Source organism: Podarcis muralis, chromosome 1, assembly GCF_964188315.1.
Source record: "Podarcis muralis chromosome 1, rPodMur119.hap1.1, whole genome shotgun sequence".
Taxonomy (NCBI): domain Eukaryota; kingdom Metazoa; phylum Chordata; class Lepidosauria; order Squamata; family Lacertidae; genus Podarcis; species Podarcis muralis.
The window spans coordinates 78,585,389-78,612,575 of NC_135655.1; the positions used below are offsets into that span (position 1 = coordinate 78,585,389).

Below are 27,187 nucleotides of genomic sequence, written 5' to 3' on the forward strand. Positions count from 1 at the left end.
CAATCGTTCTCTCTGTCATTGACATAACACCTCAGATATTGTTGAAGAATGCCATTTGCTCTTTCCGCCTGCCCGTTGGTTTCAGGGTGCCGGGCCGTTGAAAAATTGACTTCCACGTGCAGCAAGCTCATGAGCTTCCTCCAGAACCTGGAAGTAAATTGTTTGCCGCGGTCCGAGATCACCCTCAAGGGAGCCCCGTGCAACCTAAAGATGTGTTCTACAAACAACTTCGCTGTTTCTTCCGCTGTGACTGCATGTGAGCATGCTACAAAGTGGCACATCTTTGTTAACAGGTCTACTACTACCATGATGGCTGTTTTCCCCTTGGACTTCGGCAGATCCGTCATAAAATCTATTGATACCGCTTCCCAAGGCCGTTCTGGTGTGGGTAATGGTTCTAATAACCCTGCCGGCGCCCGTCTTTCCCCTTTGGCTCGCTGACATTGGTCACACCCTCTTACATACTCCCTTACATCTTCCCTCACCTTGGGCCACCAGAATTCCCTGGTAACCAACCACATGGTCTTGTGTTGCCCAAAATGTCCCGCCGTGGGGCTATCGTGCAACTGCTTGAGTACTCTCCCCCTCAATTCACCTTCGGGTATATACAGTGCCCCTTTGTAATACAATGCCCCATTTCTTTCCTCAAAACCTTCGGGGCTCTCGCCCTCCCCCCTGAGTCCTCTGAGCTTATCCTGGGCATATTCATCATTTTCCGTTTCCTCTACCAGTTCTCGTTGCCCCACCAGCGCCGCCCCACACACCCAGCGGTCCTCAGGGATGACATGTCTCTCTTCAATCGCCCCCTCCCCCTCCCAATACTCTGGTTTGCGTGAGAGAGCGTCCGCCCTGACGTTTTCTGGACCTGGCACATAACAAATTTCAAAGTTGAATTTAGAGAATTCCTGTGCCCATCTCACTTGTCGTTGGTTGAGCACTCGAGCTGTTCTCCAATACTCTAAATTCTTGTGGTCGGTGCACACTTGCACCTTGTGTTGTGCCCCAATTAATAAATGTCTCCACCTCCGGAACGCTTCGTGAATGGCAAGTAGTTCCCTGTCATACACCGTGTAGTTCCTCTCGGATTTATTCAGCTTCCGCGAGAAGAAGGCACACGGTCTCCACTCTGACATACTCCTCCCCGGTTGAAGAAGTACCGCCCCTACCGCCCGGTCGGACGCATCGGTTTCCACTCTCATGGGTTTTCGTAAATCCACATGCAGAAGTTGTTCTTCCGAGGCGAAAGCCCTTTTCAGTTCTTCAAATGCTCGCTCCGCCTCCGCCGTCCAAACAAATTTCTTCTTGCTGCTGAGGCAGTCGGTGATGGGCGCCGTCAAGTGGGCAAAGTTCTTGATGAACTTCCGATAAAAGTTCCCAAACCCCAAGAATCTTTGCACATCCTTCTTGGTCTTCGGTGTCTTCCATTCCAGTACCGCTTGGACCTTGCCTGGATCCATGGCCAATCCCTTGTCTGACAAGCGGTACCCCAGGAATTCCACCTCCTTGGTATGAAACTGGCACTTCTCCAGTTTCACCCACAGCTGGTTGGCTTGCAGCCTGCCCAACACTTCTCGAACGTCCCTCACATGCTGCTCCTCATCCTCCGAATACACCAACACGTCGTCTAAAAAGGCCACACAGTTCTTGTAGAGCAAAGGCCCCAGAACGTGGTTAATAAACGCTTGAAAGCACGCGGAGCCTCCTTGTAGACCGAAGGGCATAACGAGGTATTCAAAGGCTCCCAAAGGGGTGAACATGGTGGTCTTCCATTCATCTCCCTTCCTTATGCGTATCAGATTGTACGCCCCCCGCAGGTCCAGCTTTGTAAAAATCTTTCCCTTCCTTACCCTGGTCAAAATGTCATCAATTCGGGGCATAGGGAAAGCCAGGGGTTCCGACACTGCATTCAAGGCCCTGAAGTCACACACAAGTCTCGGCTTATCTGTGTTTTTTTTGTCCACAAAAAACACTGGGCTGCCCCCCACCGCTCGGGACTCTCTGATGAAACCTCGCTTCAGGTTTTTGTCAATGAACTCCCTCAGCTCCTGCATCTCCCTGTCGGACATGGCGTACAGCTTGCCCACTGGGAGTTGGGCCCCAGGGAGTAGGTTGATTTGACAGTCAAAGGGTCTATGCGGCGGCAGTTTGTCTGCTTCCCTTTCGCTGAATACGTTGCTCAGATCTGCGTATTGCGGGGGCACCTTCCCTCTGCCCATTACTTCCATCCCGGCTAGGGTGACTCTGTCTCCGCCCTGAACCTTCCCCTGCTTGCAGTGTTCTAGGCAATGCGCTGACCCAAAGGAGACCACCCTCTGATGCCAGCCCACTAGCGGATCGTGTAGCGTCAGCCAGCTCATCCCCAAGATGATGGGAGCTCCTCCCAAGGTGGCCACATTAAACGCTATCCGTTCGGTGTGCCTTGCCACCCTCATTATCATCGGGACAGTCTGTTGGCTAACTTCTCCTCCCAACAGCTCTCTGCCATCAATCGTGGTCACCTGCAAGGGATTACTTAAAGGGATGGTCTGTATCTGGTGCTCAGCTGCAAACTCCTTACTCATAAAATTACAGGAGCTGCCTGAATCCAAAAGCGCCTTGACCTGTAGGGGGTGTCCATTTGGCAGCTCTAGTGACACTTCTATCACTAAAGCAGGTCTGGGTGGTTCTGGCGTGGGCACTTTCACTGCTCTTTGGCCTGGCTGCTGTGCCCCGACGGTGGCAGCCAGGCGTTGGCTTTTACTTGCTCCTTGTTTTCCTCCTCCCTTTCCCCCACAGCTCCTGCCATCCCTTGCCATTCCTTTCTTTGTGGGCAGACTCTGGCAAAGTGCCCTGGCTGTTGGCAGAGATAACATTTCTTGGCGCTCTTTCCCTCCTTCTTCCGCCCTTCACTGGGATTTGAAACTGCGCGCGCCCGCGCTGTTCCAACTTCCATCGGCTCTGCCGGCGGGAAAGGTGGCTCTGGAATGTCCGGAATGCGCAGTTCCCTCCAACGTTCTCCTTTCCCTTCCCGCCTTTCCAAAGCTCTCGCTTCCTGGCGCGCTCCTATGGCCAGCGCGGATTTGGTCAGCTGGTCCATAGACTCCGCCCTTGGCCCCCGGGAAAGTTCATCTTTAACGGCCGAAGAAAGCCCCTCTTCAAAAAGCATTTGGATGGGTTCCGCCGATAGGTCCCACCCCAATTTATGAATCAGCATAGTAAACTCAGTCCAGTACTCACGGACAGATCGGCTCCCCTGTTTGCAAGCCATTAACTGCCTTCGTACCACCCCCTGCTCAATGTCACTGGAAAACATCAGGTCCATGGCACGAAAAAACTTCCTCGTGTCCTTTAGTATCTCATTATTCACTGCCATCAGGGGTCGAACCCAATCCTTCGCCCCCCCTTCGAGATGGCCAATTACAAAAGCCACTCGCGATTCCTCGTCGGGGAAGTCATCATACTGCAGGTTGAGAGCGTATTGCATCTCAGTTCTAAAGGCATGATAGTTTCTGGGATCTCCCCCGAATTTCTGCACCAATCCTGGCACCTTTCTGGCTATCGAGGTGGTTTTCTCCTTTCCCTTTTCTGCATCCTGAGCCCTCCTCTCCTCAAGCCTCGCCGTTTGCATGGCCAGCTGGATCTCCAACGCCCTGTACCTTTCTTCCAGGCTTGGACCTCCTCCAGCTGCTCCTGCTCCTCCGGTTCCGGCTGGGTCGCTCATGATGCCGCTGCTTGCACAAGCTGGCTTTCAGTGACTTTCGGATTGCTGTGGTGGGATGATGAGCTGCTTGTGCGTAAAATGCAAGTCCCTCAGAGTTTGATCAGGTTTTCAAACCTCTGCCTGTGACGGAGCCCCTCCGGCATGGCTGCGTCAATCGCTAGTAGAATCCGAAAGTGGTTGCTTTCGGAAACGTTTCCAACATAAAAGCTCTTTCACGGAAACACGTCTTCTGGACTCTCTGCGTGACAGTTTCCGGCGAGGCGTGGGTGTCCCTATAGGAGGTCCTGAGACCTCTCCACTGTTTTCGCTGGAAACGTCTCTGAGCCACCCCTCCGACTCACTTTCCCTGGAAGTTCCTGCTCGCCCCCTACTGGTTCCCTCTTCAGCTGCTCCGTCTCTTTCAACCTGAGGGAGCCTTTGCACCTCCTGTCCTTCCGATGGCAGTTCCCTGACAATATGTATCTCTTGTTTAGCTGCTCCCTTGCCTTTTGGGATTGCTTCAGCCCAGGGATTTGTAGGTAGCAGTTGCTGTGATGTGCATGATTAAATAATTCCTAATTTCTTTTCCCTTTCAGAACTGATTGTCCCCAGCTCCCAAGCTATCTCAGCAGCCTGATTTAGGAGGAGGTAGGGAAAGCTTTTGTTGTTGGTGTTGCTATTGTTGAACAGTTGGGAATCAGAAATCCTTGGTGTCCCAAATATCAAGGGGTGGATGCCCATCTATCTTCTGCCCCACCTCTGATCTTGATCGCATGGGGAAATGCTTTGTATATGACAACACATATTGGCAGTGCTGATATCTTCTTTGCATCTCTCCTCATTTTCTTCTGGGTCATCCACCTGTTGTGTTTTGTAAGCAAAGCAAGGTGATGGTGAGCTGTTTTTGTGCTGCAGTGGAAGATGCTCAGCTAGAGAAGTCCAGGTGACAGACTACTCCTGTTGTTCTTTTGTGTGAAAAACATAGAGCACACTTAGTAGCCATGCCAAGGTTTACAACAAAAATAGAAATTAATATATAGTTAAATTAAAACAATATAAGCAACTATCCCTGTATTCAAACAGCCAAGATAAAACCAGAAATAAAACTGATAGCTTTAAAAGGCCAGCCTATGAAAAATAACAAGTGAGTGGGTCTGATGGACCTCTATAGGTAAGGAATTCCCATAGGGAAGATGCTCCTGTCAAGAAGCCCTTGTTCCTTGATGCCTTTGTGTAGCCTAGGAGGATGAGGTTCTCATATCATGCCTTCTTCTGATTATTTTAAGAGTCTTCAGAGGAACAAATGAGATGAGGCATGCCTTCCACTACCCTGGGCCCATACCCATGGAGCTTTAATGACAGAACAAATCCATAACAAAAACCAACAGGTTTCATTGACTTTTCAGCTTAGGCCAACTCAGCTGTGGGCACCTATCAGTCCAATAGGGTGGATATGGAAGGTCTGAGATCCTTAATTGTACCACTGCAGTCAGGAATAGTATCGGGTGAAACAGCCTGATCCCAATACTATGCAAAATCTGGAACCAGCAGCATAAGCACCCACTCCAGTTTGTTTGATGCACAGCTGGCCACCAGTATAATGCAATTGCATGGGTCAGTGTGTAATGGGCCTCTAGATGTGGCTCTAACCTTGCTGGGCTAGGTATATACTGATGAGTTATCAAGATGATATTTACTGCATGGGCTCTATATCTCCTCCTTGCCCAGAGACTAAGAATGGATTCATGGAGACTGCATAAATGTGGTGCCTTGAGGTGATATGTGAGAGGTGGAAGTTTCTTCCTGTTATAGTTGTAGACCTAATGAATTACAAGAGGGAAGTCTTGAGGCCTGCTAACTTGTGTATAAGCTGAACAAGATCCTCTCCAAGGGGTGATGAGGTTGAGACCCAGCTTCTGAAAACCATGACTTAGCTGTGGGTAACGAGCAAAAATGCTGAGATTTCCCCCCTCTTTAATATACACATATACCCTGATACAAAACACAACACTGATAATATATAATAATCTATAAAAACCTACTATCAAAAATATAACAAACTCATTATTTAAACACTATCATTCAATTATTCACATGTTGTTTCTCAAGCAATTATAAGCTTTATATCTTTTTATTCCAGCAGCAAAAAATATTTTAACATTAAGCTGGTGTTATGTATGTTACAAAAGGGGACCAAAGTTTTTTTAATCGTTCTTTTCTAGCTGCCCTGCTGTTAATCAGTTCTGTGCACCAGCAGGCTTGCTTGTTCATGGCTTGCCTTAAGTGAGGCTATTGTGGCAGAGACAGCGTTCCTTATGAGGTCTGGCCAGAATGGGAAAAGATTAATGCAGGGAAGTCAGCTCCTCTATAATGAGATCCTGGCTTTCCTGGAACAAAATGCAAAGGGAGCACTAATCAGGGACATGATTATTCAGAGAAGATGAGGTGCCATCTTTCATGAGTTTGTTCTTCTGCTTATGCCTTTGCAGGGATTAGCAGGCTGTAGTAACTTGCCATCAGCTCTGTATCCATGTATTTGACGCTTGAAAGAGTCTGCATTGCAAACAGCCTTAGCTGAATCTCCAGAGCTAGGCTAGCAAAAAGAAACATTCTATCATGGCAGAATCAGACTAATAGTGTTGCCCCACCCCCAAGTGTGCTTTGTTCAAAAACCCAAAATGCATTTAGCCACATTTTCTTAATGAACAAATTTCCTAGCACTTGCCGAGTTCCTCCTGCCTCTCGTGTCCTTTTCGCAGTGGCACTGCCTGCCTGCATTCTATTTTTTCCCTTCTCTTTAGAGCTAAATATAGCCCAAAAGCATCTCAGTGTGACCACACCCAGCTGTGGCCGGCCAGGGTGAAACCTGTGTGGCAGGGCAGAGCAGCATTGATGAAATCTGGATGTGAGTGTCAGTTTGAAGGCATTTCTTTCTCATCCTTAATGCCTTTTCTAAAATTCAGAAAGTTGTTTTTCTCTTACAGAAACGAATACAATGTTCCTTTCTCTTGCCCCCATTTAACGCAACCAGGCGCTCAGCATGAGTGGCGTTCTTTTTCCCCACTGCACTTTCCACAGGTGGGGCGGGGGCAGTTCACCATCCACAGCATGACAAAGGGAGAGGGCACCAGCAGAAGTTCTCACGGATGCCATTGTGACCATGCAGGCAAATCCAGGCAGAAGCGTAAAGGTGTTTTGGGTAGTACTTGCTCAAGCATGCCCTCCAGTTTCTTTAGATTTCGTCCCTTGTAAAAAGAGACTTCTGTTTTTCTGCTTCATTCACAAAGTGCTTTAAAAGGCATTTGTAATTTTGCAAAGACGAATATGGTGTGGGTTTTTTTCTATTAAGTATTTCCCTAGCACTCTGCAGCCTTCCTGATCTGAAAAGGTCCATGGGATGAATTTCCTCCATGGTCTCCTCTCCTGGAGTTACCCGAGGCTGGGGCGACTGGCAACCTAGCTCCTGGATTTAAGCGCTCTTCCCTTTGTTTCTAAGGGAAGTGCTTCCTAATACTTTTTTTTTAAAGTGTACTGATTTCTTTAAAAGTAAAAATAACTTAAAAGCTGGGAGCATGGTAGACAACCCTCCCAGCTTCCTGTGCTTACAGCAAAGCCCACCCTGGGATGTCACAGGCTTTTCATGCTTGGAGGGGCTGCAGAATGCAGAGCACCAGGGAGATGACTTTGATAATTTCAGAATGCAATTTCTTTTCTCATTTATGATAGAGATTGCTTGGGAAAAAGTGGGAGAAGTTTTCAGCACAGCACCAATTGCAGTGTCAGACCCTCTTGGGGATAGTTTAGGCGAGGCAAAGGTTGAGTGCACCAGTAGTGTCACAGCACAATACTCTTCCTATACCATTGCATAGCTGGGAGGGGAAGGATCTTTGCAGTGGAAATCAACCTTTTTTCAGATGGCATTTGCAAAGCACCAAAACTGAAACCTGGGAGATAATCAGAACCAAGACATTTACTTTATTTTTAATAACAATATCAATAAAAATAACAAAATAAAACAAAACCAGACATAACTTTCTGAAAACAGCTTTCTACCTCATAATTTCACAGAAATTAGCTTGGAAATATTGTTGTGCCCTCCCCTCCTTTGATTCCTGCACCATCCCTTTCTGTTACCCCTACCACAGCAGCCTGTGAAGATGAACCTGAGGATAGTGAAACCTCACCTACTTCTCCAACTGTGTGTGGAAAAGGAGAGGGGTTCCTCTGGAAGTAATGTTGATTAGAGGAAAACATGGTCCTCCAGTCCACTCTTTCAGCCCATTCTGATTTTCCTAGCTATCCAATCCCCTCCCCAAAATGAGGGTTTTTATGGTGGTGGGTATTCACACCTCATAGCATGAGGATGGTACCCAGCTTTCTTTCATCAGCTTGGTTGGGTGACTGGAGAAGAGTGGGCAGTAACTGGAAGCTTAAGCTCACTGAGCAGCTCAGCACTCATGGGTTCCCAGGGTTTCTCCTTAATTCCTGGCAGCTCCAATGCTGATGGTTATACAGAAACCCACCTACTCTCTCTGTGGCCACTTCAGATGGCGCAGAGAGCTACTCAATACTTTCCTTGTACATTCAAACAACAGATGAAGGATGAAAGGGAAGAATGAGAAGGGTGCAAGCTATTTCTGATGTGAATGTGTTGTGATGGGAAAAGAAAGTGGAAGGGCCTCAATACTTTTCTGTTCCTTTGCCATTTCATTGAAGTGTGAAAGAGAACTGTACTGTTCCTATCTGGAATATGGGAGTCTCTGCAGCTCTAGTGCAGGGGAGATGTGCAAGTTCTCTTTCTGATAAGACTGAGATGTGGAAGAACAGGAAGCACGAGGTGCCTATACCCCCAGACCCCTTAGCAAGATTATTGCATCTGAAGTGACTCTGAGAGTAGTGAAGGGCACTCTCATGATCGTACCCTCTCTCTCTCTTGAAACTCTTTCCCCCAGTCTCCATCCTAGCATGATCTTCATCAGTCACAGAAGCAGCAGGTACGTGTAGGAAGATCACAGGGGGCTAGATTTGGGGCTGCCTCTACCTAAGACAGATCCAGAACATATGCAGATGGGCCAGAAACCCAAAATTCACTTAGAAAGACTGAAACACTTCCCCCCCAAAACCTGACATGAGCCTTTCCCTCAAAAATCCTCTTAGGACATTGAACTCTCCTGAGGGCCCACTTTGACCATGATATAGAGTTGAGGCCCAGTCACCTCAGGAGTGAACAGCACTTGTCACACTGAAGATTCCTCCTTTGCTTTCAGGTGCCAAAACTATGAGCCAAGTAACAAGAGTGATCCTCCCCTGGCAGCTGCATGAGCTTTGTGTAGCGGTCCCAGCACCTTCCTTCCTGGCTGTAGTAATACTGGAAGGCACATCCCATTCTCCCTTTCAGCAGGAATCCCGACCTTTCAGTACTACTGAGTTAATAAATGCAATTTCTGACTAAGAAATTAGATCCCTTAAGAAAAGTCACAAAAAAATCCCAAAGTAAACATGGTTTGCTTTAAATAGTTCAGTAGAAACCCTCGACTCCTGAGAGCCCTTGCGCAGGGCCTCTGACTGATGCTGTATCCAGAAGGGCACCTGCAGCAGTGTGGAAGGTGTGCCGAGTCACAGGTAGCAAAGCCAAGATGGCAGCTGCTGTTTCCTCTTCACCTCCCGAAGAGGACCAGGAGTGGGGATCAGCTGAGGGCAGGGCTGGTGTTTAGTCTTTGGGTGTCTTCTTGCTGCGTGAATTCCACATGCCACGTTTGGAATGGTAGTAATGGTAAAAGTTCCTGAGTCGCAAACGTTCCACCTCCAGCCCACTCTGAAGCACCCTGTGAGCAAGCCAAACAGAAGGAAATCAAGAGACAGAAAGGTCATTTAGTCCTCCAACTAGACATCCGTTAAGGACTTAAACCACTTTCAACTATGCCACTAAAACACGTGCTGAGACTCTCTCACCCTTGCTAACACAGGGTATAATGTGGGAAAGAAACGGAATGTACATTTTGCCAACGGAGATTTTAAAGTTATTGTGTGGTAACTGAAGAACAAACTACTTTTAAATGCCATGTGTGAAAACATCTTTTAGAGACTGCCTCCTAAACTATACCCCCTTCACACCTCTTTAGCACACACATTTGAGAGCATGTTCAGTGTGTCATTTGCAAACCAAAGCTGTAACACCCTTACTCATCTCCCTGTGACTTACTCCTGAGTAAATCCATACAGCAAACCTGCTGGGCTGCATGGCATTTAGGGAGAGATTCTCATCAGCTAATCCAGATTTCTAAAATTTCTCTCTTAAGCTTTGCCAAAGTTTGCACTTCCAAAGGGTAAAGTAAGATTTTTTGTTGTGGGCAAACACTTAGTGCCTAAGGATATGCATGCAGGGATTTGTTGTTAGTTGCATATTTTATTTATATTCTGTTTATTATTGTGAGTATATATAAATTGCTTTGGCCACCGACTGCAAAAATAAAGGCCTCAGATTGACAAGTAACTCTGGTCTTCTTCATCCTTCATTGCTAGGATCTGACTGCTTCCAGATGGCGACCTTTTCGGGTGTCAAACATGCTGACATAAGAGAGGATAGAACTGGTATTGCTGCCTGCTACTCCTTGAAAATAAATGCTAAGTAAGTGGTCCATATTCATAAGCAGCATAATGTTAGAAGAGCAAACACACAATATCATGGCTGTTTTGTGAATACAAAAATTGGGAACCTGCAGTTTTTTCTGGTCACAGAAGGAAAAAAAAGTGATCTGGCATCATGATTACATGAGCAGACCACTCATGTGAATGGTAAGTTTGTGGGGAGCCAGCCACCTGTAGTGCCGTCTGCAGCAGATCTCAAAAGTACCCTCACAATGACAGATCTCACAGTGACATGAAAGTTACTGTGCTGGTCCATATTAATCCAAAGGCTATCAAGACACAGGATCACTGTGGTTGGCCAAATCCAAAACTGCAACTATGGCATGGTGGCATCTCCCTCACCATGTTTCCAGGCTGAGCCACTCATGAAGGTCATACATGGTCATACATACAAGCCTTGAAAGTGTTGCTTATTGCTTTTCTAACACTCCCTGGTGCTAGGGGGAGACTACCACAGGACAAGTATACAGTTCACTGGGGCCAGTTCTGCAGGACAGATAAACAATGCTTTTTCTTTTATGACTCTCTTGGTGGCAGAGCAGAAGGGGCCAAAATTCACTGGTGGGGGCAAAGGCCCCTGCCTCTGCTGTGTGCTGGCAGCACCCCAAAGAAAATTAGGAGGTTGTTCTAAGACTGTAGCAATCGAAGGGCCCTCAGTTGAGTTATGTGACCCTGCAATGTTGGCATGCAAATTTTAAAATCAATTTACTCTACATGGTTAAATTTCTAAAGACATTTTGATAATTTGATAGCTCTACCAGATTGGTTGAAAGGAAGCCTATAAATTAAGAAATAAATGATAAGTATGAGGAAATCCCGGTTTTGGCTTTTTCATTATTCTTTGAAGAATATATATATATATATCACTCATCTAACAACTAAGGGGAAAGGGTTTCACTTCTCCCAGTGTACGTCGGGGACAGGGAGACCTTGCAGGTTTCCTATGCAAACCTTGGGGTGAATGGCTTCCCCTTTGTTAAGCAGAGGTTAAAATCAAGGGTGAATGCAGCATCCTGGCCTTCTGAACACTACAACAAGGAACTGGGAATTGGTGGCACATCTTGAAATGAAAAAATCTTCAAGTAGACCAACAGCCTCGGGACATTTCTGCAAAGTCACAGTAGAGGCTCCAATCACATTTCAGATTTGGCATGAAAGCCTCAGGCCCTTTTCAAAGTCAGTTGAACAACATCCAATAGATGGAGGGGTGGTACAGCTTTGCGTTGAGAGGTGAGAGAGAGGCTGTGCTGCAGTTTGCCCCTTCTCAATTAAAAATGTAGGTAGGTGTGTGCAGCAGCAGAAAACACAACCTCCAAATAATTCCAGTAAAAAAGGTTAGAACATTGCTGTTGGGGAAGGAAAGGGTTAATTTTGTTGTCCTTCAAAAAAGAGAGAGAGGAAAGAACAAAAGTCGGGGGAGAGGCTAGAATGCTAGAGAATATCACCTTCTTCCTTTATATAAACATAATAGTGTTTTAGGGCATTAAATTTGTCTGCGTGGTGCTGATTATGCCCACCCTGCTCAGGGATGGCAACAGGAATCTTGAACCATGCTACATATGTTGAGGCCTGCACATATGACATCACTGACTTGTGACAGACGCCTCTGCAAAGTGCAGTAGACCTCAAGATCCTCATCTCTACACCAAACGTTGCCAGCTATCTACCCAGAGTCAATAAGCCTGCCTTGTCCAGCACCAGGTCTTTACCCAGCACTGGGGGATTTTGGGGCTCTGGGCCATTCCAGAAATCTCACCTGTCCAACAGCTCCCAGTCCTCTCCACCCCAGCGGTCCCGGAACTCTTCTGTGTTCATCCCACCAATACGGTCAAAGTCAGATTTGTAGATCCCAAAGAGGCCAAAGCCATTCACCTCCCAGTAGCCTGAGAAAAATGAACCAAGAATGTTGCCGGGATCTTGATATGGAAGCAAGGCTATGCTTGAGAGCCTAGACAGTTCTGGTCTCCCATTCATTTTGCTACCCAAAGAAGCCACTCTGTCCTCTGCTGGCAGCAAATATTATATCATGTGGATTCAAAACATGTATAGGGATAACTTTAATTAGATGAACTTCTGTGAAACCAGGACTTGTTTCTATTCTTCTTTATTCATTGTTTATAGAAATTATACCCCCCCCCTTCAGTAGTGATTTCAGGGCAAGGTACAACAATTTAAAATACAACCACCAATTAAAACAAAAAAGGAAAATATAGTGAAAAAAATCATTGATCTATCTATTGTTACAAACAGGGCCATGTTGCCCCCACCCCAACATGCTCAGTGGGGAGATGATTCCACCACTTGGGAGTGAATTGCCAAGAAGGTCCTCTGGCAAGTCCCAGATCGCCTGATTCCAGTTAACAAGGGGACTGCAGAAGAACCTTCCACAGCCAACCCCAAGCGTTCCTTCAGATCTCCAGGTCCTGAGCCATTTAGGAATTACATCTAAAACTTTAAACAAGGCCCAGTGACATGCAGTTAGCCAGCGCAGGTCTTTGAGAACCAGTGTTATATGGTCTTGTGCAGACATATCCATTAACACTCTGACTCCTGTTATTTTGCCCCAAATGCAATTTCCAGACCATCCTCAAGGGCAGTTTCACATAGAGCTGATTGCAGGAGCTTACTAGTACCTGGATTGCTGCAGCTGGGTTATGCCTGTCCAGGTAAAGTAAAATCCAGTCGTCGTCCCCCGCCCCAGACTATGCACCTGTCCCTGTGATGCAGTGCGCCCTTGTACAGAACAGGCATTCCTATTTCCTGGTCCCAGGAACCACCAATCCATAGCAGCTCAATCTCACCATGGTTTAGCTTCCATTTACTGTCCCTCATCCAACCCATTAATGCCTCCACACATTGTTCCAGTACCTGCCCAGCTTCACTTGACCCAGACCACCTTGTCCGTGCTGACTGGCAGCAGTTCTTAACAAAGTCAGAGCCCTGGGAGAAGGCAAGCGTATTCACTCTGCTGCCCAATCTGTTCCAGGGCTTTTCTCACAGTGGTCAAAAATATGAAACAGATTTCAAGTGACAAGTACTTGGCAAAAAAGGAATGCCTACTGCACAAAGTCCAGATAGCCTGAAGATTTCAGATAATATATATGGACCCGTTGACACAATAATAAATAATTTAATAACACCAGGTATTAAAAACCATAGCATTGGTGTATGCTTTCTCTCTAACTCTCTAACTCTCTCTCTCTCTCTCTCTCTCTCTCTCTCTCTCTCTCTCTCTCTCCCCTGCTGCTTTCTACTGCTAAAACATCCACACACATGCTGAATCTCTCTCCACAGTCTCACTTGGCAGCATGACTATTCAGGGCTTTTCTTGTCAAAACCATTTAGAGAAGAGCAGCCAAGTTAGGTTTCCCAGCAGTAGAGTCAGAGCCCAGGACTCCTGGGTTCTTTTCTGAACTTGTGGTGCACCCCTCAGGCAAATGGTCTGGCTTTTCTCTGCTGGGTTGCAAAGGGGATACAAAACTTCCCTGACGGAGTCACAAGAGGTTTGAGCTGAAGCCTACAGAGCAGCTGTCAACCTGCATGTTATTTCTGCTCTTGCTTAAGAGCAATGAGAGTGAAGTTTTAAGGAGGGTTTCAGATAAGAGGTTTTTATTTATTTCTATTTATTTATGAAACGTACATCCCGCCCTCACACAGGGTGGTGCACAGCAATATAAAAACATGTTTTAAAATTTTAAAAAATTAAAAAGCACCGAAAGCAGTGCAGAACAATCATTAAAACAACTGGCTACACTAGAAGGTTTTAAGCAGCTGCATAGGCCTGTTGGCATAAAAATTCTTCAGGAGACTTCCAAGAAAATTAAAAGTGAAGGTGGCCTGCCAAATCGGTGCTGGAAGAGGGCTCCACAGCATTGGACGGGTGACACTAAATGCCCAACGTCTAGTTGTGGCCAATTGGGGGACAATTAACAGCACTCCTCCAGGTGATCTCAGTGATCTGTGTTGTGTGTCTGTAAGCATCCTGTAAGAGGGCTAGATGGGAACAAGGGCACAATTATTGTGCCAGCAGTTTGGCTATTTAACTAACGTTTGCTGCCCAACACTAAGCTGGCTGTGTGAGGAATGTAGCTGTTATGTACTGAAGTTCTCACCCTGGGCCAGCAGGGGGATACTGTAGATAGTTTTCACTCAGGTCCACGTCAGTTATTTTAGGCGGGGAACCCTGGGTTGTTGTTGCTACAATGTTGACAGCTGGCTGCCTATAAAAGCAGGCCGGCTGAGTTGTTTGCTGTTCAGTTTCTGTTCCAGCTTACAAAATAAAGAGCTGCTTTGGAGAAATCACTGTGTTGTCTGCCATGTCTACCCACTATTCAACAGTAGCCATGCTGCCTCTCGCGTAAGCAGCCTCATTCATTCAGACAGTCAGTCCAGCCTCCTCCACTTCCTCAGCAGCCAGACGTGTTTCACTTACCATTCGGCTCTTGCGGAGAGCTCCCGCAGCCCAGCCGCATGACAATGGGCGCATAAGCCAGCTTTCCCTCCACACAGTGCTTCCGGATGCTGTCGAGAATGTTGAGGGGGAAGTGGATGTGCAGGTCGCACAGGAACACAATACTGCTGCCATCCTGAGGGATGAAAGAGTGGCACAGACAAGCCATGACAATCAAGTGTGAAGCAGTCTCGGCAACACCTATCCCCTTTGCCCTTGGTCCTCACCTCTATGGCGTCCACCCCGGCCTGCAGTCCTGCTGAGCGCTCAAAGTTTCCTGTGCGCTTCAAGTATTGGTATCTGTGAAGAAGATGCACACCAGTGAAATAGGTGCAGAGATTCTCTCTGTGTGTGTCTCTCTGTCTCTCTCTTTGTGTGTGTAAGCCCAAAGTTGTGGGGTTGTTTTTGCATCTTTTGTAACCTGGTTCTAACCACCAAGGACTTCCAAATACCAGGAACGTGGAAACAGATATGAGTCCCACCAGCTATAGGAAAACACCAAACTGCAATCAAGGCAGGCTAGAGACAGTTACATATTTTAGTTGATTAAACGATATACCTTTAACTCAACTGAATTAAGTATATTTAAATAAATTTGCATGCTACCCTAGCCTCAACTTTTTAGAGCTGTTGAAAGGGTTGCAATACTTTGCAATTTAATGGTGGGAAATAGATTATTCCTTCTTTTTAGAAGGGAACATCAATGTTTTCTTGTTCTTTATTAGTAACATGCTTGAATGAAAAGAGACTCAGCAAATGAATAGCTGTCCTTTAACTTTGAGGCCCACTAGTTAAAGTGGTCTGTCACTGATTAATCAACTATGGTTGCACACCTAATTGGGAAGAAGTACCATGAAATTCAGAGGGATTACTTACAAGCAAACATGCAAAGGATATTGTTTAAAATGCAAAGTTTAAAGTCCATTACAAATCTATGTATGCCAATTCAGAAGTAATGCCATTCTTTTCAGTGGGGCACACTCAAGTGTGCTAAGAGTGTCTTAATCTACCAATTAAACTGATTGAAACTTGAAGCCATACGGATATTATTTGCAGATTGTCATCAGGTTGGTATTTGGTCACAACTCATAAAGCAAAGACATCATCATAACACAGACTGAATGGAGAAATGGATGTAGCAAGGGCAATGTGCACACAGACACAACATGCTTAATAGGGCATCTGATTTCAGCAGGCATGGTCCTATCATTGCCCCCTCTTTCCATACACACATGATCTAGGGTGTTTATTCTATTGCCATTTGCTCTTCAAGCCTCATGTTTACAGACAGCTAAAAAGCAGGCTAGTCATGCACAATACTGAAAAGTCTGGAGAGGAAATAAAGCTGTAGATAATTTAAATGGCTTTATTTATCTACCTAGCAGCCAACTGTACCCACTGTATCATCCAAAGTAATGGGCTTGGATATCATTATTGGTCCAGCTCAGAAATCAAGCAACGGTGGCTTCAAGACTTGAGTTGTGCAGGCACAGAAACCTAATGAGACAGGCTCCAGAGCTTCCGATGTTCCTTGCATTACCTGGGCAGGTGAGCTTCCTGAAGTGCCTTCTCCACATCCATGTCGTCACTATCAAAGTCTACCAGGATAACGTTGAAGTTGGCATCCTTGGTGTTCAAGTATAGGTTAGACATGTCTGAGATGAACTGCTGTACCCAGCGTGCTTGGTTTTTCACTGTGCAAGTTATGAAAACAGGCCGTTAGCATTTGTAAGCACGCTCAGTCCATGTTGATGGGGGAGGATCTTCATGACAAAAGACTCGTATGATCTATGTGGACACATATCAGCAGTGGCAAGAGAATAAGACTCTCAGCATGTGTTTCAAGCATAGCCAAGACTTCAGTGGCATTCAGCCTGTGGCAATTCAGCATTCGCCGAGCAGAAGAAGGGAATAATTACACAGTGAGTGAATACAAATATATAGTTAAGAGCAGCCCTGCTGGGTCAGACCAAAGGCCCAGCCAGTCCAGCAACCTGCTGTTTCCCACAGGGGCTAACCAGATGCCTCTGCAAAGTCCACAAGCAGGACCTGAGTACATTAGCATTCTCCCACAGCTGTTTCCCAGCAAATGGTTCTCAGGGACATGCTGTCTCTTATCCTGGACTCGGATGTAGTATACATCCATCATGATAGCCTTGACAGCTTTATCCTCCAGCATGAGGATATCCTCCCAACACTTACCCTGAACAGAATTTGTCAGGTTAATGCCCATCCCCCTGGTTTGGAGAGCATCTTTAGGAGCTTTTTGCAATTCCTTTTTGTCTTTAGCATCCTGAAACATTGGGTATTACCCCCAAACTTAGCCACCTCGCTGCTCACCCTTAACTCCAGATCATGGCATATATTTGGCACATCCACATTCTCATCACAGAATATGGTATTTGTATGACACAAATTTTAATTAATTTGCCATAGGTTTTATCTTTCCCCCAGCGGTACAGGACTTGGCTTGTTGCTTTTTTGGGAGTGGGGGGGGGGGGGAGGACATGGTACACACAGCTGTCTGACTATAAGTAAGTGAAACACCATGGCCTCCTCACTGCCTCTTTGTTGGGGGAAAGCCAGATTGCCTCACATCTGTATTCTGTAGTAGTCTTATAATTTACAAAATGAGGAAATCTTGTGGGACGGAGGGATCTTATGGGAAGTTCAGTTCCTGCACTAGCTTCCCAATTGGGGTATGGATAAAGATATTTCCCATGTGATTTTCCCAAAGAGGTACACCTGGTGCTGATAATACAGTCTTTGTAGTGTCAGGTTAAGATGTTTTTATTTATCAAGGGATTCTAAAGGGTTACGTTGCCTCACCCTGCTTTTAATTTCTATAGTCTTATAGCCTGTCCATTTGTCCACTGCCATAAAGGAAGTTGTTTTTGTTATATTTTGTACAAAATGTGTATGGTACACAGAATCAACAGGATGAATGGCAGCTCAGATATATTGTAAAAAAACAACAACACACACACACAAAACATCTTCTCATTTCATCTGTCACCCAAGTGCCCCAGGGAACAACAGTGGAGAGGCAGCAACGCTGTCCCTTGAGTAACCCATGAATTGGGCCAAGGTCCCAACCAAACCTTTCTTGGTCTAAAGACCTGCCCTTACCCCCTGCCCTGAGAAATGAAGGCAGAATGAATGAAGGATCGCTGCCTGCGATATGCAGACTCAACCCAATTTCCCCTCTGGTAAAACAAGTTTTGCAGGCGGCTGCATTGTTATAAAGAAACTGCAAAACATGTCTGAGCAGGGGTGACGGTAAAACAAAAGGAATATATGTATACAGTAGGGGAAAGGAAGGCATCTCTCAAACCACTTTCAGCACACTTTTTTTAAAAAAGCCACTGTCGGTGGTTGCCAGTCTTGTTTTGCCACACACACACCCCGCCCTTCATTCCACTTGTCCCTAAAAAAGCAGCCATTCATTTATGGGATGCAGCGGACAGTCCCTTACCTGGCACCACAAAATGCACCATAACATTGTGCCTCCAGCTAAGCCGCAGAGGTCGGCACAGGATGGGCTTCCCATAGAGCAGGCTCCAGGCACTAGGTGATGGCTGAGATTCAGTGGACACTGTTGCAGGCCCCTCGGGGTTCACTTCAGTGCTGTCCTCTGATTTTCCCTGGTGCAGCAGGACATAGATGTACTCTGAGAGCCGCACAGTCCTCTGGCCTCTCTCCATCAGCTCCAGCTCCATCAGGTATCGGTTGCCCCGGGCCGTGTCTCGCCTCTTCTCCACATTGATGATCCTCAAGAGGGTGTAGATGCTGTGAGTGGGAGAATGGAAAGCTGACACAGTCCTGGTCCAGACCAAATACCCTCATCGTAAGAAGCTACCTTGCACCAGGATCACATTCAGACCATACATTTAAAGTACATGGGATCTCCCATACAACAACAATTTTATTATTTATACCCCCCCCCCAATCTGCCTGGGTTTCCCCAGCCTCACAGAGCTACCCTTAGCAAACTACAGTTCCCAGGATTCTTTGGGGAAAGCCTTGTGGTTTGAATGTATGGTGTGGTGATATGAGCCTGGTCAGGTTATGCGCACACCAACTGGCTGTCTTGACTGGCTGTGGCTCTCTCGGGTTTCAGGCAGGGAAGGGTCTTTTCCCATCACCTGCTCCCTGAACTGCCACTTTGAAGGGGAGACACCAGGGACTGAACCTGAGGTACTGCGTGCACGGTATGTGCTCTCACTGGGGCCCTTCCCCACTCCAGAAATGCTTCTCCTTGTTTTAGGACCTGTAGGGACAGATTAGGAGAGACCCCGATGCACACAGAATGCTCCCCTAGCAGCTATAGGGAATACAGGGACAATAATCTTTTTGCATAGGCTAGCCCTGCTCCAAACAGGCCTAGTCAGCAGAAACAGGGTCTATGAAAGCAGGAGTTCCACAGCTCTCTCACAGTGGGATTCTTTAGGCGTTTCCATAAATGGGGAGGCCTTCAATAAAGCAGCAGGGTGTTTGCGTGCCTCACAACTTAACAGAGGTAGGAGGAACAAGGGCATAGGTTTGTGAGAAGTGGGACTTAGGAGAATCTGCTGGTAGTTCAGAAGTAGTAGTTCTGGCTGGATCAAACTAGTGGCCGATTTCTGCTTTACAGCACGCAGAAAGACTAAATAGAAGCCTGACTTCTCAGAGTCCTTCTGTGAAAAGGTTATCTGTTTTATCACAACTACCCCAAGAGTTCATCTGCCCCTCCGTTTCCCAGGGGTTGTGGTAGGCCTCAGTTACTGTGGCAGATTCAATTCAGTTATATCTGCTGACTTACCCCCTTGCCCACTGATCAGAGGAGAGCTTCCAGCTGTCCTAAGTGAATGCAGCTGTCCTTCCCAAAGGGTAAGCTCTTTTACTGTCTGTATGTCTCCTGAGTGGAAGGGGTGGGCGTGGGGTCCTCATTTCAGCCCCTGCCTATTGTATAGACGCTGTCCCCTCCACACCCCAGTTCTCCCTTCCTACCCGCCATTCTTCTCGTTGAGCTTCTCCATATACTGAGCCACCACATCCACCACCTCGCTCTCGCTCAGCTGCAGGTTTCCCGAGACATTGCACCGGAGGTCGTTCCAGTCCGAACGCAGCAGCTCAAAATCCACGGGGCTGACGCTGAACGTCCTCTGCCAGTTAATGGAGTCCTCCAGCCAGCTCTGCTGCAGCTCAGAGTTCTCGTAGCTGTAATCGGACAGCTCCTCCTCGGCCTCCTCCCCCAGGGCCTTCTCTGGGCCCTCCTCCTGCTGGGACTCTGTCATCTCAGACATCTGCAGGAAGGACGTCACTCGCACGCCTTCAGGCAGCACCACCTCAGAGGAATTGTAATCCAGGGTGGTCCTCGCTGCAGTGGTGACCTCAAAGGTTTCTTGGCTGAAGAGCCCTTCTGCAGGCAGGCTCAAGGCACTGGGCCGCACCCTCTGCTTCCTTCGGGCCTTGGGGGCCTCTTGGTCATACAGCTGCTCCCATTTCCTGCTGGCCTGCTGGCTTTTCCTTTTAGAAGGGTCTTTTTCTTTGGAGGCATTGCCAGTGAGCCAAGGGGTCCTATGGCCAGGGATGGTGTGCAGCTTGCTGGAGGGGGCAGGCCGCCGCTGAGGGAGCCTGGAGTTCAAGTGCACCTTCCTGGGCAGTTTGGGGTAGAGAAAGACTCCGGGGAAAGCCTCCTTTTGGGACGGGGCCTTCTTCTTGCTGGGCTGCAGCCGCGTCACGTACACCTTGTCTGGGGGCTTCTTGGTCTCTTTCTTGGGCTGCCCCTCATCCTTTGGGCTCTGCTGTTTGGCCTTCCCAGCAAAGAAAGGCACAGAGAGGCGAGGCTGGAGGCCGAGGGAGCTGCCTCGCTTAGGTGGCAACAGCAGCCCCAGCCCGCCCTCCTTCCTTCCGGCCTCTTCGTCCTCCTCATTCTGCGCCCAGCTGAGGGACCGGCCATAGAGAACCACCTGCTCCCCAAAAGGGGCTGCCTTCCTGTAGGCCTGGGGTGCCTTTGACGGAGTCACAGGACTCTGGCTTGGTCCAGTGTTTGTACCTGTGGGAACAGGCTGCCCGGTCAGGGTCCCCTCTTCATTAAACCTCTTTTGCTTCTGGTTGAAGGCATAGTAGTCCACGTCATTCCCATAATCCTTTGTGACAAGGGGCCTCTCTTTCCTCTGAAGCCCTGTGAACACATTTGGATCCAGAACACCCGGGCTCTTGTCCTTGTCCTCAGGGAGTGGGTCAGTGGGCTCAGGACTGTCGGCTCCTTCTTCCTCCTCTTCAAGAAAATCTAGAAAATAACCAGCAGCAGAGCAGATAAAGTCTCATGGGTAACATGCCCAAGTGCAGGGGAAACTTGAAGGCAAGAAGGGTTTGGAGGACTCTAAGGCAAGAGGCAGCTGAGGAAGGAAGGGGTTGGGGGAAGGTCTGGAACAGAAAGCAGGGGAGGGTGAGTATTGGGTAAGCAAAGTCTCTGTGTACCACCATGGCATGAGGTCAGACCCTGAAATAGATTGGAGAAAGTGCAGGCTGTGTCTGTGTCTGTCTCTAGTATTGAGGGAGTGGTGCTTTGTTCCTCCATGTCTAGCTGCCCTTTCCTCAGGGCCTCCTGTTATGTTCTCTGGCCTACACACATCCCTAATGACCTTTCTTTCCCTACCCCTGGTCAGCACAGTCTGTAGGGTCAAAATTAACTAAATGACTTCATGCAAAATGGGAAAATGTGTACACGCCGTGCGGATTTGAATAATTAATTTTAAATGCATAATTTTGGTCTCTTTGGGACTTAACAAGGCATTTGGATGGCATAGCCCTGCCCTCATCCTTTGTACATTTCAACCAGATGAATCGAGAGAGAATTTCCTCCATACTAAGTAGTAAAAATCACATAAATTAACTGAGGAGAGTCAAGGCTGCATATCAAAGGGATGGCGAAGGTCTAATATTCTTTCTGCTACAAACAAGATTTGGAGGGTGGGGGGGAGTACTGATTGCATTTCAAGATATTCACAAGCTTGGTCTCAGCACAGATGGGCTCTTGGACAGCTTGCCTCTGGATTGCAGAGGTCGCCTGCAGAGGTCGAGGTGGGAGAGGGGCATTTTGTCAGCAGAGATTAGGAAGCTGCTGAAGATACCAGAAAACTCCCCACAGAACATGGCAAGAACCAGATACTCTTCTTCCTAGGTGTTCAGTGGTGGCAGTGAATTTGTCCATGCCCCTTTTAATGGAGGTAGCCAGGGCATAAACCCCAAGAATTCCAGTCTTTGGCAATAGGTACTGTATTTTTCCGTGTATAACATGACCCCTATTTTTTGGGACTCCAAATAAAGATATCCCCCATATGCACTATCCATGTATAAGACGACCCCCAATTTTAAACTTGAAAGAATAAGGGGGAAAGATAGTCTTATACACGAAAAAATATGGTATATCTCATGGCAGCTTTCTTGCATGGGAGCCAGAAGGGAAATCAAAGCGACAAAAAATAAAGAATCTCTGTAAATGCATTCAGGAGCCAGGCTGGTGAATAGCTGCCTGCAGCTACTCTCCCACCCTCACCAAGCAATCTGTTGCCGTGACACAACCTGCCTGGGACTGCAATCCCTGTAAGTGGATGGCACAACTGACTTGCTTGTTCTAACACCAGTGAAACACACAGAATCACCGAATTGTAGAGCTGCAAGGGACCCGGGGGTCATTCCTGCAATGCAGAAATCACAGCTAGAGAATCCCTGACGGATTCCAGCCTCTGTTTACATACACACACACACTTCAGAAGCTGCTTATAAAATGGACAGAGATCAGAGTGTGGTTCCTGCCTGATTGGAGGAAGCTGTATTTCCCAAAGACTACTTACTCTCAGGATTCAGGAAGAGAAAGGCTCTCTGGTGTGGATCTTCCTCCTCCTCCTCTTCCTCTTCGTCCATCTTCATGTATTTGTAAAAGCCAAATCTGGAGGGCCAAGCAACAAGTCTCAGATGATAACACTAACACACACACACACACACACACACACACACACACCTGCGTTGCTCAGGGATAAGCCTGAGGGCTTTTGCTTAGCAGGGAATCCTTGTAATAGGCACCCAGCCTACTTTTTCACAGAGGCAGATTCCAGAGGGACATACTACTGTAGTCAGTTGTGGTAAAAACAACAGTGTGGTGGCACCCTGAAGACTACCAATGCATTGTAGCATAAGCTTTTTGGGGCCCTGTTAGATGCATGAAGTAGTCTCTTACGGAGGTAGACAGCGGCAGACATATACATAATAGTGATGGCAAGAGTCTCTTCTTGAAGTTGAGCTTGAGAGCCCCTTTGTAGAAGAGACCACAAATTGGCCGTGTTTGCCATAGAGTTGCATGCAGTTGAAACAGATTACAAAATGGAAGGTGGGAGGTAACACTAAAGCCAGAGACTTGACTTTGAAATATCCCAAACAGCATCAAGATCAATGGATTATGCCATTATGACTCAGAGCACTTATGGATGTCAGGGAAAGAGGGTCAATGAATGTGAACTGAGTTCTCTTCCCCTCTTTCCAATTCCAATCGAGCCGCAATGGAAAGTTCCTTCCTTAGGTTGACTACTTTGTAGTTCCTGTAAAATTTCTCAGCCCCAATGGCAAACAACAGTGACCAAATCACAGAGGGCCAGGTTCACCACCAACCCTTCTATGGTCCTATGGTCCACATTCATGTTTGCTGCACCTTAGATTTCACATTTTACACTTAATCTGCCAGGAGATTTGCAATCTCTCCACCCCCAACAAAGTACATCTGATGGGTTTCTGATAGCTCTTGGCAGTCAGCTTCCTTACTGCCCTTCCTGGTTCACACTTACTTTTCCAAGTAGAGCGGAGACTCCCTGTAGAAGCATTTGTTCTCCGTCTCCATGTGCGTAAGCCGGGTGAAATCATTGGGGTAAACAAATGAGAGGTAGACCTGTGGGAGGGGCAACCTGGTGAGAAGAGTCACAGCAAAGTAGGTATGTTTCCACTTCCTACAGGTGGAGGAGGAAAGGGGTCAATTATACTGGGCAGGAAGGAGAAGCTGCTCCTGGGGCCCATCCCAGAGAACACATGGCGGCAGGCTGTGGGCGCGAACACTGCCAGCTGGACCCAGGAGTGGTGAGAATTGCACATGCCTGTACATTGTGACGTAGATTCTGAAATCTACCTTTTTGGTTTTTTTATTTATTCAGAATCAAGCTCCCACCACTGCTTTCTGTGCTTGATAGGAATCAAAGAAGCTTTTGGTCGGGTTACAAGTGCTCAGGTGGCAGCCAGCACAGTTATTTACCCATTCCCTTCTTTGTCCCTGCCCCATCCTTCTATCCTGCCCCCAACTCTTTTATGGTGCACCAGCTTCAGTTCAGTCCCTGTTATAAAAAAAAATCTGCTAATGCCGCTGGCCAAAATGAACCAGCGATGTCTTTTGAATTTAGTTCCCAGAGCAGTGAGGGCACAGCCTGCCCCCCACCCACCAACATAGGGCAATGTGCTGTGTTACAGGTGCATAGGAATGAGCGATGGCAAAAGTAGTGGAGATACTTCTCCATGGACAGAGAGAAAGCTAGGCTATAAAGCCCATATGGGGACACTTACAAACTGCAGGCCCTGATAGCGGGCAATAGGGAAATCCTTCACCACGTACGTGGGGCTGTAAGCACAGGGCACCAGCACATTCTCCACGTGGGACGGCTCGATCTGGGGAGCTGAGATAAAGGCAGTTAAGCAAGAGGAAGAAGCCACAGGATCAAACCCAGAGGTTCCTGAGTCCACCTGCCTAGACTGTTACTCTCTGGACTGCTACATAAATACCAGACATTCTTCTCCCTGGCATCTAGTATTCCATGAAGAGGGTTTGTTTTGTTTTTTGTAACATTCATTCATGTGATCTCCTGATTTGTTTTTTAGTGGAGGAGTCCAGAATAAGCTTAAGGATGAGGCAGATAGGCCTAAGATTTCTGCTAGGAGTGTGTGTGCGTGTGAGGCGGTTCAGTGTCCTGCATAGCTCAATTCTCATCACTGCTAGAAAATCAGAATTAATGTTAAGTAGTAAAATTTGTAGAACAAATTATTAAAAATAAGCTAATTTGCATGATTTTTTAAAATGCTAATTTTATACTTGTTAAAAGTATCCATTCTCAGCACAAGCACAGAATTTTATGTTGCTAAGCACAGACACTGTAGATAGCCTGGGCTGAATTAATCCACAATGACTGTTATATCTTGGAGGTCTTCTGCTTTTGATCTAGACTGTAAGCCACCATCTCATCAAGAGGTCATTATAGTGTTACTCAACATTCCTGGAGACTGAGAACCATCTTCTGTCAACATACCTTCTTTTGAGATCAGGATTAATCCAGTCTTGCTGGAAAAATCGACTCCCTTCCCCAGCACAAAAGTCTCACTTTTGGCAAATGCAAAGGTGACCATCTTGTCTCATAGTTTCAGATCAATAAATATCTTGTATGAATGCCTCCTTCATCCTATTGCCGCAGACACTGATATTTAGCTAGCTCTCCACTGAATGCCTGCTCTTTCTGTCCTGCATCAAAACACAGTAAGGGGGATACAATGCTCCCCAAGCGTGTTTCTTTGATGGGTAGGTTGCTTCCAAACAAATATGCTCTTTCTTGAGCTCCACCAATTCCCCCTCCTTACAGCGAAGGGAGCCAACATAGGGGGTTGGACTAGATGACTTTTGGGGTCTCTTGCAACTCTACAGTTCTATGATTCTATGACAATATGCTGAAGATGTTGTTGGACTACAACTCCCCAACATGTTCCCTGACATCATGGCTTTTCCAGCTACTCCACCCTTCGTTCTTGGAAGGTGTTGTTGCAGGAGAAGGATTGTGAGCAACATCATGGCAGAGGTGTTTCTAGGAGTAAGGTGAAACTGTGAAGCTCCCTTGTTATTTCTGCTACTGGTTGGTGCTGCAAGTTGTTTAAGTAATTTTGTTACATTTATAGAAATGTGATTTTTCTGGTATGTTGTTATATTTTGGTTTTCCTCTGCTATGATGAAATTGTTACTATGCAATTGCTTTGCAACAATATTATAACATTGTTTTGTAGCATTTCTTTGAAATGCATCCCTGTTTCTTTGTTGTAACCTGCTTCAAGTGGGAAAGTGGCAGACAATTAAAATGAATGAATGAATGAATGAATGAATGGTCACTGGCCCTTTTGGCTTAGGCTGGGGGGCATTGTAGTCCAACAACACCAGGAGGACACCATGTTGTCCATCGCTGTCATTAAGAGTGTGGGACGGGAGGGCAGTGTTAGCAAAAGCTAGAAGGAGGCATCTTGACCCAATGCCAAAGCTCTTGCCCAAACTGAGACCACTTATGCATGCATAAGCAGAAACCCCCATGCCCCTGCCAATATAGGCAATGCCACAAGTGCCTCTTCATTCTTCCCTCCCTGCCCACCTCCATTCCTCTTCCTCTACTGCAATGGCAAGCAAACAGACTTCACTGGAAGACCCTTTCTCACTTACTGAGGAAGAAAGTGTCCCGAGGGTCAGGCTTCAGCATATCTGCTCCATGCTCATCTCTCTGCGCACCCCAGAGGTAGCTGCCAGAGTGGCTGGCGAGGGACTGAGGCACATGCCCCACCTCATTCATTTTCAGGCTGGATTCATCTGAAGGGGAGGAGAGGAGAAGGAAGAGAGGGGTAAAAGAGGGTGGGTGACTAGTGAAGGGCAAATTCACATCTATAGTTATAGCAGCAGCACTGGATTTTTGTCTCCAGGATTTCCCACAAATGTCAGGTGTAGCTATCAAGGAAGGAAGGAAGGAAGCACATATTGGGTGAATTAGGGTGTGTGTGTGTGGTTGGTTATGTTTCTGGGTGCAAGATATATGTATGCCCAAGACCCCTGCAGGCCTTGCTATGCTATTAAACCCAAGAAGGTTTAATAGCAGGTAGGATTGAAGAACACTGCTTTAAATATCTCAAAACAAAAAAAATTCCTTCCAGTAGCACCTTAAAGACCAACTAAGTTAGTTCTTGGTATGAGCTTTCGTGTGCATGCACACTTCTTCAGATGCATGCACACGAAAGCGCATACCAAGAACTAACTTAGTTGGTTTTTAAGGTGCTACTGGAAGGATTTTGTTTTGTTTTGACTATGGCAGACCAACACGGCTACCTATCTGTAACTTAAATATCTCAATTCTTCAAGAGGAATGCATGGCTTTTTTGGAGCATCATGACTGTGTTTTGGATTAGGCACCGATATGGCTTCTCTCAAAAGCCAAGTCTGGAGCCGAACAGTTATAAGGCTTCTGAGATGGAAAGCTATATCTAATGCGTAGCGGCCACATCAAGGCCATTATATGCTCTACACAGAGACCTTCCGTCATAGGCTCCAACTGTCGGAAGCAGCATAAAATCTCTATCCAGCCTCCCAGTCT

The 27,187-nt window shown here is 46.9% G+C and overlaps 1 protein-coding gene and 1 long non-coding RNA gene across 9 annotated transcripts in view; one reads left to right on the forward strand and one right to left on the reverse strand.

The window, feature by feature from the left end:
- The window catches only part of LOC114600326 (uncharacterized), a 73,795-nt gene extending 47,863 nt beyond the window's left edge, over positions 1-25,932 (forward strand). The window contains exons 3-6 of one of the 4 annotated variants that reach the window (XR_013393764.1): positions 4,276-4,327; positions 10,202-12,993; positions 23,768-23,888; positions 25,019-25,932. This is a non-coding gene — a long non-coding RNA (uncharacterized LOC114600326). Of the gene's footprint in view, positions 1-4,275; positions 4,328-10,201; positions 12,994-23,767; positions 24,104-25,018 lie in introns of those variants that run through there. The other 3 variants (XR_013393765.1, XR_013393759.1, XR_013393761.1) reach the window with 3 other exon arrangements.
- Positions 7,630-27,187, reverse strand: part of B4GALNT4 (beta-1,4-N-acetyl-galactosaminyltransferase 4) — a 171,173-nt gene continuing 151,615 nt past the window's right edge. For all 5 annotated transcript variants that reach the window (XM_028736218.2, XM_077932136.1, XM_077932143.1 and 2 more), the window contains 11 exons: positions 26,269-26,412; positions 24,366-24,475; positions 23,603-23,703; positions 22,619-22,713; positions 19,767-21,051; positions 18,253-18,566; positions 16,318-16,471; positions 15,005-15,077; positions 14,760-14,913; positions 12,084-12,210; positions 7,630-9,504 (listed from right to left, as the gene is read on the reverse strand). In XM_028736218.2, coding sequence (XP_028592051.2) covers positions 9,390-9,504; positions 12,084-12,210; positions 14,760-14,913; positions 15,005-15,077; positions 16,318-16,471; positions 18,253-18,566; positions 19,767-21,051; positions 22,619-22,713; positions 23,603-23,703; positions 24,366-24,475; positions 26,269-26,412 — 2,672 coding nt within the window. In that variant the 3' untranslated portion in view covers positions 7,630-9,389. The remainder of the gene's footprint in view (positions 9,505-12,083; positions 12,211-14,759; positions 14,914-15,004; positions 15,078-16,317; positions 16,472-18,252; positions 18,567-19,766; positions 21,052-22,618; positions 22,714-23,602; positions 23,704-24,365; positions 24,476-26,268; positions 26,413-27,187) is intronic.